Raw genomic sequence first — 18,619 nt, 5'->3', positions numbered from 1 at the left:
TTATTAGGACCACGATAAAGGACATTGGTAGGACCTAAATGGACCTACGTCACCGATACTGACAGTGGACATGTGTCACCATTACTGACAGGTGTCACCAGTTCTGACATTGACCAGTGTCACCACTACTGTCACAACTACTGATCTACCATGTCTTATGCCCCAACTATCGCCAGACACCAGACTGTAAGAACATGACCATCGATTTCTTTGGGTTATTATAAATTATTAACGAGAGGTAATTAACACCACGTGATATGGTCAGATAATGGCGAGACCAAAATAGTGTGTCTCGTCACTACGTCACTGGTGTGTGTTGTGTGGGTACTACGTCACGGTTGTGTGCTGTGAGTACTACGTCACGACTGTTTTGTGTGGGTACGACGTCACGACTCCATGCTCAATTCAGGTGTTTGTTCTACATACGTAGCTTTTAAAACGTTATCGTATTGCAATTTTATTGCTAATCCATCCTGTTTTTTTTAACTAAATGATAAATAGGTCAAAAACGGAGACCCTAGGCTGAGACAAAACTGGATTATAGCCACACAGCTAACATGTACTTAACTTGATTTTAATTACAATACTCAGACCACATAGGATGTGTAAAGAAAGTAGATCTAAAGCATGTATGCTACCCCCTCCCTCCCCATCCCAGTATAATATATTCTCCAACTCTCCATTACTTCATTTCTCCCAACAACTTTTTCTCAGAAATTCTTTCAGAGCTTCTCCAGGTAACATAGTTTGCCGCCTAGTGTCTTTCCGCCTATTGCCGTCTAGTGTCCTGCCAGTTCTCTCTCTCCCCCCCCCCCCCCGTTATGTCGACCCAGCTAATACAACTAGTTGTCCGGGCTATCGATCCCATGACCCAAGGGGCGAGAATCCCTCCATTTACCAGCCCATCTCTTCTGTCCCCTTGTATGTCCGCGCTAGGCCCCGTGTTTACCCGCCTTCAGAGGGAGCAAATCGAAACACAATCACTGGCCAACTCATTACACCCCCACCCTCGCCTACTTTCTCCACCCACCCCCCTACACTACTAACTAAAAAAAAAAGTTAACTTGTTAAACCACCGAATCTCTCCACTGAAAAAAAAATCGATACTCTCTAATGCATGCTCTCCATTGGTCAATCCCCGCTGGCGCGAGATCTCCGCGAGTTAAAGCCCCTGAGTAGCCGAGCCTGGGTAGGAAAACAATACGGTCGGCCGAGCGTGGATCCTATCCATCAATTTAATGGAGTCACCGCGACGCTTCTCCCAGTGATGAAACAATGACGCCATAATTATCTCCACCGCGTCATTATCTTATCAGCCAATAGAAAGCATTCTTACGGCGTCGCGACGATTGTGCGGGTCTATTGTTTTATACGCTCAGCTATCGGCGGATTATTGTCGTGTGTAGTGGCGTTTAGATGAACCGTTTACTGAAGAGGAGTGGGGCGGTGGATTTGCAGGGCTGCAGAGTTTCTTCCAGGTATCTCTTCGGCGGAGGGGGGGGGGGGGGGTCGAACGAAATGGAATTTATCTAGAAAATATATACTTTTGACAGTGCCCTTCCTCCTCCCCCCGGAAATTGTTGTCCGCCCTTCGAAAATTTCAAGTGCACCCCCGGAGAAAAAAGTCTGGAAGAAACACTGCGGGGCTGTCTGCGCCTATGACTGGGGAGCTAAAGGCGTCTTCGTCCGGGAGAGCTAAAGACATTTACGACTTGCGTTGGGAGAGCTTAAGACAAGTGTACGACTTCATCTGGTGGAGCTTAAAGCACCACGGCTTAGACTTATGAAGCTTAAAGCACCCGCAGATTTGACTTAGGGAGCTTAAAGCACCCACAGATTTGACTTAGGGAGCTTAAAGCACCCACGCCATTGACTGTGAGCTTAAGGCAAGCCACGGACAACACCTATTGATGTTTTTATTTCTAATGAATGTCCGATTTGAATGATTTATTTAGCCCCCCTGAAGGCCATTAGTGCTGGATGTAAAGCCAGCGTTATGTTGTAGCCGCCCTGCCCCATATCATTCCTTCTCTGCCCGATTTCCTCTTCGGTTTTCTAATAAAGAACGGAAATTAGAAGCCCGCTGGTAACCATGGCAACCGGCTCATTCGTTCTGTATGAATAGGAATGTTTGTCAGGATTCCGCTACAAGCAATAAGTTTGGTTCCCTAAGTCATTGGGTTCCCTGGGTAATTTAGTTCCCTGAGTCATTTGGTTCCCTGAGTCACGTGGTTCCCTGAGTCACGTGGTTCCCTAAATCATTTGGTTGCTTAAGTCATTTGGTTCCCTGAGTCATTTGGTTGCCTAAGTCATTTAGTTCCCTAAATCATTTAGTTCCCTAAATCATTTGGTTCCCTGAGTCACTTGGTTCCCTAAATCATTTGATTACTAATGTCCTGATTATGACGGCCCAGTGTCCTGATTATGACGGTCCAATGTCCTGATTATGACGGTCCAATGTCCTGATTATGACGGTCCAATGTCCTGATTATGACGGTCCAATGTCCTGATTATGACGGTCCAATGTCCTGATTATGACGGTCCAATGTCCTGATTATGACGGTCCAATGTCCTGATTATGACGGCCCAATGTCCTGATTATGACGGTCCAATGTCCTGATTATGACGGTCCAATGTCCTGATTATGACGGCCCAATGTCCTGATTATGACGGTCCAATGTCCTAATGATGAAGTCCTCTATGTCCTGATGATTTCTCCATTAAACCTGGTCCTCTCCACATGTTTAAATATTCCAGATCTCCAGCTAATTCAATCTCTGGCTCTAATAGAATTTTTTTTGTTCAGGTTCTCTCCTGCAGGGAACTGAATCAATCCGATTACCTCCCTGTACCTCTCTTTATCTCCCAATTACCTCCCTGTACCACTGCCGTCTCCCAATTACCTCCCTGTACCACTGTCCTCTCCCTATTACCTCCCTGTACATACATGTCTCCCGATTACCTCCCTGTACCACTGACATCTCCCGACTACCTCCCTGTATCACTATCCTCTATCAGAAGCCAGTGTTTCCTATCATACTGTCTCCCCTCTAACACCCTCTACCAATGTCTTATCCAGCATAAATCACGTTTGTTACCTGATGGTGTGATGTAGCCGAACCGTCATGACGATACAGTAGATGTTTAGATTAAAACTCTGTCAAGGTTTCAATTATAACCAAATTGTACATTTCCCCTGATTTCCATCAAACTGTCCTCTGATAAGATTAGATTAACGTCAAAGACAAGTAGTAGCCGTGTGGGCGTGGCATTGAATGTATTACGCCAGTGATACGGGGAGGGGGCGCAATAGAAACTTCTAGAAAACAATTGCTTGGGTTTGGACAGTTTTTGCTGGGAAATGCAAACGTAGGTTAGGATGTATGGGGCGGTCATTTGGTGTATGTGGGGCAGTTGTTCGGGGTGCGCAGATATTCGTGGTGTGGGGCAGATATTCGTGGTGTGGGGCAGATATTCGTGGTGTGGGGCAGATATTCGGGGTGTGGGGCAGATATTCGTGGTGTGGGGCAGATATTTGTTGTGTGGGGCAGCCATTTGTGGTGTGGGGCAGATATTCGTGGTGTGGAGCAGGTATTCGGTGTGTGGGGCAGATATTCGGGATGTGGGGCAGATATTCGTGGTGTGGAGCAGGTATTCGGTGTGTGGGGCAGATATTCGTGGTGTGGGGCAGATATTCGTGGTGTGGAGCAGGTATTCGGTGTGTGGGGCAGATATTCGTGGTGTGGGGCAGATATTCGTGGTGTGGGGCAGATATTCGTGGTGTGGGGCAGATATTCGTGGTGTGGGGCAGATATTCGTGGTGTGGGGCAGATATTCGTGGTGTGGGGCAGATATTCGTGGTGTGGGGCAGATATTCGAGTTGTGGGGGGCAGCCATTCGTGGTGTGGGGCAGCCATTTGTGGTGTGGGGCAGATATTCGTGGTGTGGGGCAGATATTCGTGGTGGGGGGCAGATATTCGTGGTGGGGGGCGGCCATTCGGAGTGTGGGGGCAGATATTCGTGGTGTGTCATTCACTTGTTGCTGTCCAGAGCGAGGCTGCCACTGTTACACATCCAACACACCCACACGTCCGATGCTGCGTGTTCAAGTTCTGAGACCGCAATGTCGTTGAGCATCAATTTGTTGTGTGGAGGGGAGTGCGAATCCATAGCAGTGATGAATCAGATTTTGTAAAAAAAAAAAATGTCCGTCGCCTCGGATTCCAAGTTTCTCGCATTTCTAACGGACGTGATGTGAAACTATCTTTAGAAATTGGAGCACGAGGCGAATCTGGGTCAGCTACAAGTTGTCCGCAGAAAAACAGGTCAGCGACTTTTTTTTTTAGGGTGGAAGGGGGGGGGGGGTGGTGGGGGTTGACGGGTGGTGACGTAATGAATGAGAGCCGGGGTGGGAGAACAATCATCGTGGCTGGAATGTCTTTGAAAGTTTGGGACCCGGAAGTGGCTCTAAAAGAAGGAAGAATAGAAGGGAGGGGGTGGGGGGAGCGATGGGGGAAAAAAATGGTTGTCTTTCCTTACACACTGGGAGAGCGGGTATTGATTTTTGCTGGGAGCCTTGAGTGAGAAGCGAGCAAAAATTCCATTACTGTTTCTTTTCTTGGGTCCATAAATGAGGGTGACCCCCCACCCCCCGCCCCCTCATCCCCACCCCCGTCCCTTGATATCGACCGACCAGGCTTTCGTGTTTTCTCCCATCTGATGCTGCCTCAGCCCGCCCAAATTTTCTTGGCCTTGTTTCATGTTCATACACCCACCCCACCCACCCCCTAACACTCCCTCCCTCCCACCCCCTCACACTCCACCCACCCCCTCACACTCCACCCACCCCCTAACACTCCCTCTCTCTCACTCACACACCCATCCCACCCTCCCTCCCACCTCCCCTCCTCTGTGTCCACCGCTGGTCCTCGCCTGATTAACCATTTTGGACATTCTTCGTGCTCAAGAAAGTAGGTCACATGTTTTTTGCCGGTTGAAGTTTTCCAATTTTCCTAAAGTCGGCGAGGTTGTTTGCATTCAGTACATTGGTCAGTCTTAGGGCACTTAGTACATTGGTCAGTCTTAGGGCACTTAGTACATTGGTCAGTCTTAGGGCACTCAGTACATTGGTCAGTCTTAAGGCACTCAGTATATTGGTCAGTATTAGGGCACTCAGTACATTGGTCAGTACTAGTGCACTCAGTACATTTGTCAGTCAGTGCACTTGATACACTGGTCAGTGCATGTGCACTGTTGACGCCTGCGTCACGACGATCAAGTTGAGGCGAGAGTAGCCGCCCCTGGGTGAGTCAATCACCAGGAAATATGGCCTCGTTTTGATTGATGAGACGGATGTGGAAACAAAATGGACGCTGCCGTTTTTTTTTTCCACTGCCCATGTCAACAGTGTGAGCTAATGAGGTCTTAACCTCGATGTTTTGCCTTCGAATGTTGCAGCTTTTAGAAGCTTCAACTGGCGCTATGATTCACTGTCGCGCGATGTTTGAACGGCAGCTCAAGAAATATGGCTTTTTAATGTCTGGTTACTCCAATTGTACAAGCTACGGCAAACGGGCTTTGAATTGAATAATTAATGGTGACCAAATAGAAAAGAAATACGGAGCCGGTGAAGTTATGAACCAATGAAAATTAAATATTGGCGCAGATGTAGGGTAGACACCGCCTACTAAAACTAAAAGCAAGAGGAATTTGAACATTCTTTAAACATACAAGTGTAATGTAGTTAAATATTGGTTTAAATCTAATGATTTTTGTAGGAAAATTTAAGTTTAAAACATTCTGCATGTAATTAAAATCTACAGCAGTCAAATTATGTATTTTATCTTGTATCAATGTTATTTTGCGTGAGTAAGATGACCATGTTTAGCATTACACCATGCGCTATTTGTTTGTATATTTAACTATGATACATTGCATGAGGTGACCATATTTAGCACCACACCTTACGTTTTATGTTTTGTTTCTTTAACTATGATACATTGCATGAGGTGACCATGTTTAGCAGCAAACCTTATGTTTTGTTTTGTTTCTTTAACCAGGAAATTGTCAAGCCAGATGGGACACCAGTGGTTGAGAACATCCGGGTCCCCACCATCAGCAGGGCTTCTATATATCACGAGGTGAGACATGCTGTTATATGGTGTGGTAGAGGTGAGACATGTTGTTATATGGGGTGGTAGAGGTGAGACATGTTATATGGGGTGGTAGAGGTGAGACATGCTGTACTGTTATATGGTGTGGTAGAGGTGAGACGTGCTGTTATATGGTGTGGTAGAGGTAATACATATTATATGGTGTGGTAGAGGTGAGACCTGCTGTAACTGTTATATGGGGTGGTAGAGGTGAAACCTGCTGTTATATGGTGTGGTAGAGGTAATACATATTATATGGTGTGGTAGAGGTGAGACCTGCTGTAACTGTTATATGGGGTGGTAGAGGTGAGACATGCTGTTATATGGTGTGGTAGAGGTAATACATATTATATGGTGTGGTAGAGGTGAGACCTGCTGTAACTGTTATATGGGGTGGTAGAGGTGAGGCATGCTGTTATATGGTGTGGTAGAGGTAATACATATTATATGGTGTGGTAGAGGTGAGACCTGCTGTAACTGTTATATGGGGTGGTAGAGGTGAGGCATGCTGTTATATGGGGTGGTAGAGGTGAGACCTGCTGTAACTGTTATATGGGGTGGTAGAGGTGAGGCATGCTGTTATATGGGGTGGTAGAGGTGAGACCTGCTGTAACTGTTATATGGTATGGTAGAGGTGAGGCATGCTGTTATATGGTGTGGTAGAGGTGAGGCATGCTGTTATATGGTGTGGTAGAGGTGAGGCATGCTGTTATATGGTGTGGTAGAGGTGAGACCTGCTGTAACTGTTATATGGTATGGTAGAGGTGAGGCATGCTGTTATATGGTGTGGTAGAGGTGAGGCATGCTGTTATATGGTGTGGTAGAGGTGAGACCTGCTGTAACTGTTATATGGTGTGGTAGAGGTGAGGCATGCTGTTATATGGTGTGGTAGAGGTGAGGCATGCTGTTATATGGTGTGGTAGAGGTGAAGCATGCTGTTATATGGTGTGGTAGAGGTGAGACCTGCTGTAACTGTTATATGGTGTGGTAGAGGTGAGGCATGCTGTTATATGGTGTGGTAGAGGTGAGGCATGCTGTTATATGGTGTGGTAGAGGTGAGGCATGCTGTTATATGGTGTGGTAGAGGTGAGACCTGCTGTAACTGTTATATGGTATGGTAGAGGTGAGGCATGCTGTTATATGGTGTGGTAGAGGTGAGGCATGCTGTTATATGGTGTGGTAGAGGTGAGACCTACGGTTACAATGTGTGGTAGAGGTGAGGCATGCTGTTATATGGTGTGGTAGAGGTGAGGCATGCTGTTATATGGTGTGGTAGAGGTGAGACCTGCTGTAACTGTTATATGGTATGGTAGAGGTGAGGCATGCTGTTATATGGTGTGGTAGAGGTGAGGCATGCTGTATTGTTATATGGTGTGGTACAGATATACTTAGTGTTCTGGTAAAGATGTATCTATCACATTGGTATCAGATGTAGTGTTTAAAAATACATGTACACACACCATTTACAAGTTATGTACACACAGTGATATGTACTAGACATGTACACACAATGCCATGGACTAGACATGTACACCCAATGCCATTTATTAGACATGTACACACAATGCCATGTACTAGACATGTACACACAACACCATGTACTAGACATGTACACACAACACCATGTACTAGACATGTACACACAACACCATGGACTAGACATGTACACACAACGCCATGGACTAGACATGTACACACAACACCATGTACTAGACATGTACACACAACACCATGTACTAGACATGTACACACAACACCATGTACTAGACATGTACACACAACACCATGTACTAGACATGTACACACAACACCATGTACTAGACATGTACACACAACACCATGTACTAGACATGTACACACAACACCATGTACTAGACATGTACACACAACACCATGTACTAGACATGTACACACAACACCATGTACTAGACATGTACACACAACACCATGGACTAGACATGTACACACAACACCATGTACTAGACATGTACACACAACACCATGGACTAGACATGTACACACAACGCCATGGACTAGACATGGAGACCTACTGAAACTCATTATACCACTGTAGATTATTTGGCTAATTAGTTGATTAATGTTAATGTAATTAATGAATTTATTTCCAGTCCCGGATCCCCGGGGTAACGGAGCCACTGACAGAACACGCCCTGAGGTCCCTCAACAACTCACACTCTCTGTGGAAGTCTGGGCCCTACCCTCAGCATGAGCGCTTCAATGCCCAGAACAGGTCAGTCACACTCTATCTCACACTCTACTTCACCAAGTATCTCACTCTTTCTATCTCACCCTCTACCTCACCTAGTATATCACACTCTTTCTATCTCACACTCTACCTCACCAAGTATCTCACCCTCTACATCACCAAGTATCTCACTCTTTCTATCTCACCCTCTACCTCACCAAATATCTCACTCTTTCTATCTCACCCTCTACCTCACCAAGTATCTCACTCTTTCTATCTCACCCTCTACCTCACCAAGTATCTCACTCTTTCTATCTCACCCTCTACCTCACCAAGTATCTCACTCTTTCTATCTCACCCTCTACCTCACCAAGTATCTCACTCTTTCTATCTCACCCTCTACCTCACCAAGTATCTCACTCTTTCTATCTCACCCTCTACCTCACCAAGTATCTCACTCTTTCTATCTCACCCTCTACCTCACCAAGTATCTCACTCTTTCTATCTCACCCTCTACCTCACCAAGTATCTCACTCTTTCTATCTCACCCTCTACCTCACCAAGTATCTCACTCTTTCTATCATACACTCTGCCTCACCAAGTATCACTCTTTCTATCTCACCCTCTACCTCACCAAGTATCTCTCCAATCAACAGACCTGTGAAGAAGGCACTCAGTAAATATTTGTTGATTAAGATTGTCCTATTTTGTCCAACCTATAAACCTCTTATATTTCTGTAGGACCTCAGCACTTTGTCCAACCTCTAAACCTCTATTTTGTAGGTTCAGCATCTTGTCCAACCTGTAAACCTCTATTTTGTAGGTTCAGCATCTTGTCCAACCTGTAAAGCTCTATTTTGTAGGTTCAGCATCTTGTCCAACCTGTAAACCTCTATTCTGTAGGTTCAGCATCTTGTCCAACCTGTAAACCTCTATTTTGTAGGTTCAGCATCTTGTCCAACCTGTAAACCTCTATTTTGTAGGTTCAGCATCTTGTCCAACCTGTAAACCTCTATTTTGTAGGTTCAGCATCTTGTCGTACGTCATGCAGCACTACAACAGACACGTAGACAGCTACCACAGTCTCTCACTACAGGCCTTGTGTAGTGCTATAATCAAGTGAGTTCATTATGTTAATTAGTAGGCGGGGCCATTGGCTAACATTAGAGCTGAATGTTTAGTTAATTATGATTATCAAATAATGTAATCCATGTATGTGTGATCTTGATTAAATCATCACTAAATTTTAATGTGTTTGTGTTCATGAAAAGTTAGAATTGGATCAAAAGTTCCATGTGTGAAAATAGCTTAATGTGCCAGTGTAATGTAACAAGTTAGATTTGGATCAAAAGTTCCATGTGTGAAAATAGCTTAATGTGTCAGTGTAATGTAAACAAGTAAAGTGACTAAGTAAATGGGGACATGGTAAATGATGTAATTGGTCTGTGTTTGTTGTAGGCAAGTCAGTGAGAATGTTTGTCTGATGAATGAAGACACATGACATGAGACAGTTTTTGTCTTCAATGTTACAGGTTAAATAAGACAGGTTTTGTCTTCAATGTTTCAGGTTAAATGAGACAGGTTTTGTCTTCAATGTTTCAGGTTAAATGAGACAGGTTTTGTCTTCAATGTTTCAGGTTAAATGAGACATGTTTTGTCTTCAATGTTTCAGGTTAAATGAGACATGTTGTCTTGAATGTTTCAGGTTAAATGAGACAGGTTTTGTCTTCAATGTTTCAGGTTAAATGAGACAGGTTTTGTCTTCAATGTTTCAGGTTAAATGAGACAGGTTTTGTCTTCAATGTTTCAGGTTAAATGAGACAGGTTTTGTCTTCAATGTTTCAGGTTAAATGAGACAGGTTTTGTCTTCAATGTTTCAGGTTAAATGAGACATGTTTTGTCTTCAATGTTTCAGGTTAAATGAGACATGTTGTCTTGAATGTTTCAGGTTAAATGAAACAGGTTTTGCTAAACGTGGCATCACGTCGTCAACACAGGAGCCTCGCATCGCTCTCTTCCCCTCCCTACTGGTAGAGTTCATGATGGCCACCTACTTTGCCATGTAAGTTGCTACACCCCATCATAGTTTGTTATACCCAATTATAGGTTGTTATATACCCCATGATAGGTTGTTATATACCCCATGATAGGTTGGCCCACCCAGTGCAAAAAGACAGATGTTGCCCTGGGTGTATTGTAGATTAGTTACTTGGAATGATAACAAGGGCTATGGAGTAAACAGATCATACTCTATTTGATTATGTGTTAAACATTGCTGCGTTTATCTTTATTGAATGGGGCATGGAGATCCCCTGGTCACACAAACACTATAACAACTGGATTAAGTTGGCTTGTGGGGTCACAGGAGATTGGCCAGATAAAAGATGAAAGTGTAGGCCAACCATGTGTTCTCTAGACATTAGGCTTGCCAGTTAGGTCAGTAATTTATATTTTCTGGTTCAGGTTTAATGGACACAAGAAGCTGGCCCTTGAAGCGGTGAAGGAGACCCATAACAGAGCCTCGTATGAGCTGTACTCGGATGTTTTACTTGTAAGCTTTCACTGCATGGATGCTCTGTTCTGCAGCTTCTCTCATCTACCTTCATATTACTCCACTAATTCATGACATTTGTACAACTACTTCATGACATTTGCCCACCTACTTCGTGACATTTTCCCACCTACTTCGTGGCATTTGCCCACCTACTTCCTGGCATTTGCCCACCTACTGCATGACATTTACCCACCTACTTCATGACATTACCAACCTACTTCATGACATTTGCCCACCTACCTCATGACATTACCAACCTACTTTGTGACATTTGGACACCTATTTCATGACAATTGCCCACCTACCTCATGACATTTGTTAAGTGTTTTTTGTTTCTCTAAATTATTCACAAATAACTTGATAATAGTTTATGAAGCCAGTATTCTCTGATGATCCATTTACTGAGTTATACATGTTAGGTACCAATGGTTTGAATATCCAGACACATTAACATAGTCCACAAAAACATCCTGACAGTGTAACAAAAAGACTAACAGATATTTATCCCAATGTTTTAACATTCAGCCAAATTAATGTATTCTACAAAAACATCCCTGACAGTGTAACAAAAAGACAGACAAATATTTATCCTAATGTTTTAACATTCAGCCAAATTAATATAGTCCACAAAAACATCCTGGCAGTGTACAAGAAGACAGACAAATATTTACCCCAATGTTTTCCCCATTTAGATCACCAATGCCATGCTGAACTCCTATCACCGTGGCAACTTCAAGTTTGATAACCATGGCGTCACCGTGGAAACACAAAAACAGAAAACTGTCTATGCTGCCAAACACAGCATCACTAATGCCTCCTTCAAGGCTAAAAAGTTGCCAGGTTAGTTTGTGACCTTTGTGCCAAACATAATTTACACGTCTAGTTTTTCATTTAGAGAGAAACTGTTAATAATAAATACTTATTACTATGATTTCAAGAATATTTTATCAGAAGTTAATGAAAATTTAAAAATCTTTAAAAGTTAAGAAAATTTTAGTGTGAATGTTAAAAAAAGTAAAAACAATTCCTGTATAAACTTTACAAACTTTGTAAATGAGAAAAAAATACCCAGTATAAATTTTTAATAATTCTTTAAAAATTAAAAATACATCACAGTAAAGACCTATATGTTACAAACTTAAAAATTCAAGGAAAACCCTGAGTGAATGTTAAAAACTTTGAAAAAATTAGACAAAAATAAAATCTGAGTATAAATGTAAGAAATGAAAGAAAACCCTTGTTGTGTTTCCCCAGATGACATTGACATAGTGGAGGAAGACGAGAACCAGAAGCTGTCCACAGTGGAGGAAGACCAGGAACACACCCAGGCTAAGGGCATCAAGGCAAAGCTCATGAACAAGCTGGGCGTGGACAAAAACAAGAACCGGGAGACCGCCCGGCGCAACAGCGACACCCCCTCCATGAAGTCAACCAGCGGCAGCGACCTTGTGGAGACCTTGGGCGTGGGGGTCAAGACGACCAGCAGTGGAGGGAAGATCATGGTTGACCACCTGGAGATGCAGCCGCTGAAGATTAAAGGGGGGAGCGGGAGCGGTGACGACGGATCAGACAGGGAGAAAAACACGGAGGGCAGGCACTCTAAGATCTCCGCCTCCCCCACTATTTTCTCCAAGAAATTTACTTTCTCTAAAAACAGTTCAGGTTCGGAGTCGCCTGGCAAGGGCAATAACCCAAGCATATCGGCATCACAGTTGTCTGTGAATGGACAGAGCAGTAAAGGTTCATCCCCCTTATCAAAGAACTCTCTAGAAGCCAACAGCAGCCCCCGCGCCCAGTCTGAGGGTCCGAACTCCTCCGATAGCTTTAAACTCTCCTCCATGTCCCCGCCCCTCTCCTCCCCCTCCATCCTCTCCTCCTCCTCCTCCCCCTACCAGAAAGACAGCGACGCAACAGATTACTCCAACACATCCGAGCCCACGCTGACCCGCTTCTCCTCCAGCTTCGACCAGCCTTCCCCCTCCCCCAGCAGCGTGTCCGTGCCCGCGGAGAACAGCGACAGGCCTGCGCAGCTGCACATCAACCGCAACTCCTTCAGCACGACCTTGTGACACTCGCAGCAGCTTAGGTGAAAACTTCCCGTCTACTTAAACATACACCCCCCCCCCCTCCCCCACAGGTACTATCCCATCACATTAGTCACCTCATGATACTACCCACCCCCCCCCCCCTGTCCAACAGAACCCTTCCCTGCATAACTTGTATCCATTATGAACAGCTAATGCCAGCAACATCTTTAAGGACACAACATGTATCAACTCCAGGTCTTCATTAACTCACGCGGCTAAAGACAAACACAAAAACAGAAGGACAGAGGACAACCACATTTAGACAGACCAAACGTAGGAGAGCATTGAAACCACAACCAGTCACCATTCAGACATACCAAGTATAGCCCAGAAAGATGTCAATAGCCGCAGTCTACGTGGTATCAAGTTTTACCTGGCTGATTCCTCTGCCAAATTGAAAGCATAATAAAGCATTGATTAGGTCTGTTGATCAGTCATGTTGATTGGCTATGATGATCACCTGGGTTGATCAGTTGTTGATCACCTGGGTTGATCACTTGTTGATCACCTGGGTTGATCAGTTGTTGATCACCTGGGGTGATCACTTGTTGATTGGCTATGATGATCACCTGGGTTGATCAGTTGTTGATCACCTGGGTTGATCAGTCATGTTGATTGGCCATGATGATCACCTGAGTTGATCAGTTGTTGATCACCTGGGTTGATCAGTCATGTTGATTGGCCATGATGATCACCTGAGTTGATCAGTTGTTGATCACCTGGGTTGATCAGTCATGTTGATTGGCCATGATGATCACCTGGGTTGATCAGTTGATGATCACCTGGGTTGATCAGTTGATGATCACCTGGGTTGATCAGTTGTTGATCACCTGGGTTGATCAGTTGTTGATCACCTACATTGATCATTTGTGTTGATCATGGCCATTGATCATCTGATATCAATAATTAAGGTGCTCTTCTATAGAATTCAAGTTTTAGAAACTTTAAATTGATGTTTTATAATGTAAATCTAGTTTTAACAATTGCATAATTTTGTCATGTTTTTTTTTAAATGCCACAGCTTATAATTATAGCATGTCATTTGGCTTTACAGGAAACAATATTCCTTTTAGATTTTCATGTTTAAAAATATAAAGTAAAATATATTTATCAATGTGTGTCGTAATAATTGTTTGAAAATAATTTAGTGTTCTATATCATGTGTGAATTTTGAGATATAAAGTCCTAGACTATGTGAGTTGTAGTGTAGGACATTTTGATCCTAGTCTGTGTGTATATAGGACTAGTTGACTATGCAGACGTACACAATATGTTTTTGTTTCTTTTTCTCACATCACCCGCATACGTTAGCCCCGTTTGACCTTTCTCACCCACCTTCCCATCTCTCTCCCCCCCCCCCTCCCCACCTGCTGTGTTTTATGACACTACCAGTCCAGAGGTTTAATTAACCAACTTCAGCCCGAAATAAAAAATAATTCCATTATTTATTATTTGGCCAAACGTTTTAACTAAAAAAACAAACTTTGACCATTTAAAACAGCTTAAAAAACAGATTAAAAATTGACCTAGAAAAACGAATTTTAAAACTATTGTTTCTATGATAGAGACATTAGGTTCTAATGTATTATTTCCTTATCTCTTGACTCCAAGTTTTTAGTTGACTATTGATTTCTAAACCAGGCAGCATCCTGTAACACAAAGCTCATCATTTGAACAGCATCAGGTTTCAGATTTTTTTCTTTTCATCATTAAACATTTATTTTCATGTTATTATAGAACATATTTTTCTTCATTTTATTTTTTTTTTTCATTTCAATTTAAAAAATAATTCCTTTTTATTTATTACAGAACATAATTTTTTTTTTCATTATATTATAGAACTTATTTTTCTTTATTTTATTAAAGGTCATTATTTGTTTTTCATTTTAATATAAAAATAAACTTTAAAATTTATTGCAGAACACATTTTTTTTTCATTTTATTATAGAACGTAATTTTTCTTCATTTATTAAGGAACATAATTTTTTTTTTCAATTCAATTTAAAGAAATAGTTTTTTTTAAATTTGTTACAGAATGTTATTTTTAAAAAATTTATTTAAGAACATCTTTTTTGTGTTTTTAAAGAGAACTTTTTTTTCAATTTATTATAGAGATGTTTATTTTTTATTTTTTTATTATAGATAATAATTTTATTATAGATCATAATTTTATTATAGAACATTTTTAAAATATATTTTATCGTAGCACATATTTTTTCCATCTTCTAATAGAACATAATTTTTCTTTACATTTTGAAATGTTGTAAGTTGTGTTTTGTTGGTTGTAACTTTTGTGTGTAGATTGTTACAAAGAGTGACGCATATTACAGCACCTACACTATGGTTGTAACTTTTGTGTAGTTTGTTACAAAGAGTGACATGTTTTATAGCACCTACAGATGGTTGTAACTTTTGTGTAGTTTGTTACAAAGAGTGACATGTTTTATAGCACCTACAGATGGTTGTAACTTTTGTGTAGTTTGTTACAAAGAGTGACACATGTCATCCAGCACCTACACTATAGTTGATGCACCAGTCAACACTAGCTGATGGCTGCATCAATATTTTCTCTGCTTGTTTCCTTTATCTTTCCTAACTGTATTTTAGATGTTGTTTTGTTTTTTTTACTTTCTTAGCACTAGCATGGGGTGCTGCATTAATGTGTGGGGTTATGCACCAGTGTGGGGTAGTACACCAGTGTGGGATGGGGTGCTGGATGAGTGGGGAGATTCTCTAGTGTGGGGTGCTGGATGAGTGGGGAGGTTCTCTAGTGTGGGGTGCTGGATGTGTGGGGAGGTTCTCTAGTGTGGGGGTGCTGGATGAGTGGGGAGGTTCTCTAGTGTGGGGGTGCTGGATGAGTGGGGAGGTTCTCTAGTGTGGGGTGCTGGATGTGTGGGGAGGTTCTCTAGTGTGGGGTGGGGTGCTGGATGAGTGGGGAGGTTCTCTAGTGTGGGGTGCTGGATGAGTGGGGAGGTTCTCTAGTGTGGGGTGCTGGATGAGTGGGGAGGTTCTCTAGTGTGGGGTGCTGGTTGAGTGGGGAGGTTCTCTAGTGTGGGGTGTTAGATGAGTGGGGAGGTTCCCTAGTGTGGGGTGCTGGATGAGTGGGGAGGTTCTCTAGTGTGGGGTGCTGGATGAGTGGGGAGGTTCTCTAGTGTGGGGTGCTGGATGAGTGGGGAGGTTCTCTAGTGTGGGGTGTTAGATGAGTGGGGAGGTTCCCTAGTGTGGGGTGCTGGATGAGTGGGGAGGTTCTCTAGTGTGGGGTGCTGGATGAGTGGGGAGGTTCTCTAGTGTGGGGTGTTAGATGAGTGGGGAGGTTCCCTAGTGTGGGGTGCTGGATGAGTGGGGAGGTTCTCTAGTGTGGGGTGCTGGATGAGTGGGGAGGTTCTCTAGTGTGGGGTGTTAGATGAGTGGGGAGGTTCTCTAGTGTGGGGTGCTGGATGTGTGGGGAGGTTCTATAGTGTGGGGTGCTGGATGTGTGGAGAGGTTCTATAGTGTGGGGTGGGGTGCTGGATGAGTGGGGAGGTTCTCTAGTGTGGGGTGCTGGATGAGTGGGGAGGTTCTCTAGTGTGAGGTGCTGGATGAGTGGGGAGGTTCTCTAGTGTGGGGTGCTGGATGTGGGGAGGTTCTCTAGTGTGGGGTGTTAGATGAGTGGGGAGGTTCTCTAGTGTGGGGTGTTAGATGAGTGGGGAGGTTCTCTAGTGTGGGGTGCTGGTCAGTAACTTAGGATGTTTTCTTGTCTCTATGATATATCTTTGTGTAGACCTCACTATACAAAAAAAATTCTTTTACTGTTGTAGTTGTGACTCTCATGTTTTCAACTTCAATCATAATGCAGCACAAACCATAATTGTAAAAGAATAATATTCATGGGTTTGTTTGAATCATTTGTTCTTATTTTGGGCCAATAGCAATAATTCAGTTTTGACTTCGTCCTTGACAGTAATGTTGATCTAATTTATATTTCTACTTATGCAAACACATTTTTGCAATAAACTCTTCAATTAATTCATAGGTCACAAGAGTGTTGACCTCTCAGTTTGGTGACCTCTCAGTTTGGTGACCTCTCAGTTTGGTGACCTCTCAGTTTGGTGACCTCTCAGTTTGGTGACTTCTGAGATTGTCAACACTGACCTGTCCCATAAGTTACTGACTTCTAGTTCTGTATTTACCTCCCCTTTATTTTTGTGATAACTTAGTCATCCTGTACATCTATCAAATTTGACAGCATAACACTTAGTCATCAGTGACCTAGATTTTATTGACCTACTTTATTTTCCTCGCAACATGACCTACTTTTCTTCTTCTGATTTGACCTAGTTTATTGTAATTTGACCTAATTACCTCAGGTGGCAGACATTGTTTTTTTTAGGTCTAGTCCAACATTTTATTTTGTTTTATATTCTATCACAGACTGGGGTGGGGATGTGTGTTTTAGGTCAACTGGTGTGTAGCAGTGACCTAAGTTGGCAGCTTATTGGGGAGGGGAGGGTGACAGGGTGGGGGTATTGACATGAACTGAACAAATCTAATGATACTGTAGGTGCCAGTGGCGAATTTTGGTGTAACTGTAAATAAAGAAAAAGTTTTCTGTTTGTATGTGGGTTAGCTATTTTTACACAAGCATTTAGCATGAAAAGAGTGCATAATTATCTCCCTTACTGAGTTACACTGTATTGGGTCTATAGTGCATGAGCCATTGTAAAATATCTCGATAGAATAATAATTAAACTTGATTTGAATATCCAGCTGGAAAAAAAATCGATGTGTATAAACACATTGCTCAAATCATTATAAGATTATATGTTGACATAATCCATTTTAGTAATATACTATTAAACATGTTGTATCATTATGTTAACTTTTAAAATCAAAGATTTGCTCCTACCTTAGATTTTTGTTTACTAAATGTTGGCCTACTTAACATAATATGGTATGTGAATAGGGGTTTGAGGTGTACAAAGTGGGGTCATTTGTTGTGTAATGTGGGGGTCACTTTGGTATGTAATATGTGGGACATTATTTTTTTTTTACTCAAATGAACAGTCTTTAGTTTATTAATTTCCTTATTTTAAAAAATCCTATACTTCTTGTAAAGTTGGAATCAATTCAACCAAGCATGTACACTATACTCTCCGTAGTTTTTTTAAAATATTTAGATGCTGTATTTACTTCAACTTTGTTAAGCAATGATTATTTGTTTCGTATTTTAAGTAAATGCTAATTTTTTTATATTAATTATCCAACCTGCCATTGAAATTTAAACTTATTATAAAGTATATCTTTAATCTTACCCTCTTCTATTATAATAAGTTAACCTCCCCATACCAATTCTCTTGACTTACCCAATAGCTCTATGTAGTAGCACACAGGGTATTAGGGTTGTGTCCCCTTGTTTGGCTATTGTTATTTATGTAGTGAAGGGTAGCTCTTAAATACTCATAAGGAGGCGAAAGAGGTGCTAGAAAGTTTCTCTGTAGAGTGTGGGTGCTAGAACTTGAGGAAGTGATGTGAGGGACTAAGCATTACTAGAATACAGTCAATGAAATTCTTGTGATTTTAACTATGTATGTGGCATGCTGTGATGCTTTTAATAAATTCATATTTATTAGACATTTTATAT

The 18,619-nt window shown here is 42.3% G+C and overlaps 1 protein-coding gene across 4 annotated transcripts in view; it reads left to right on the top strand.

Moving 5' to 3' along the window:
- Positions 1-13,031, top strand: part of LOC131951173 (hyccin) — a 117,890-nt gene extending 104,859 nt beyond the window's left edge. For 3 of the 4 annotated variants that reach the window (XM_059313507.1, XM_059313506.1, XM_059313508.1), the window contains 8 exons: positions 6,060-6,140; positions 8,282-8,403; positions 9,382-9,477; positions 10,064-10,077; positions 10,321-10,420; positions 10,822-10,909; positions 11,605-11,752; positions 12,167-13,031. In XM_059313507.1, coding sequence (XP_059169490.1) covers positions 6,060-6,140; positions 8,282-8,403; positions 9,382-9,477; positions 10,064-10,077; positions 10,321-10,420; positions 10,822-10,909; positions 11,605-11,752; positions 12,167-12,981 — 1,464 coding nt within the window. In that variant the 3' untranslated portion in view covers positions 12,982-13,031. Of the gene's footprint in view, positions 1-6,059; positions 6,141-8,281; positions 8,404-9,381; positions 9,478-10,063; positions 10,078-10,306; positions 10,421-10,821; positions 10,910-11,604; positions 11,753-12,166 lie in introns of all 4 variants that reach the window. The other variant, XM_059313505.1, reaches the window with a different exon arrangement.
- The last annotated feature ends 5,588 nt before the right edge of the window (positions 13,032-18,619 follow it).

Source organism: Physella acuta, unplaced genomic scaffold (genome assembly GCF_028476545.2).
Source record: "Physella acuta isolate Inbredline_101_S28 unplaced genomic scaffold, ASM2847654v3 ptg000803l, whole genome shotgun sequence".
NCBI classification, from domain to species: Eukaryota; Metazoa; Mollusca; class Gastropoda; family Physidae; genus Physella; species Physella acuta.
The sequence above is the reverse complement of the archived record's forward strand: the minus strand, read 5'-3'. Positions and strand labels throughout refer to the sequence as shown.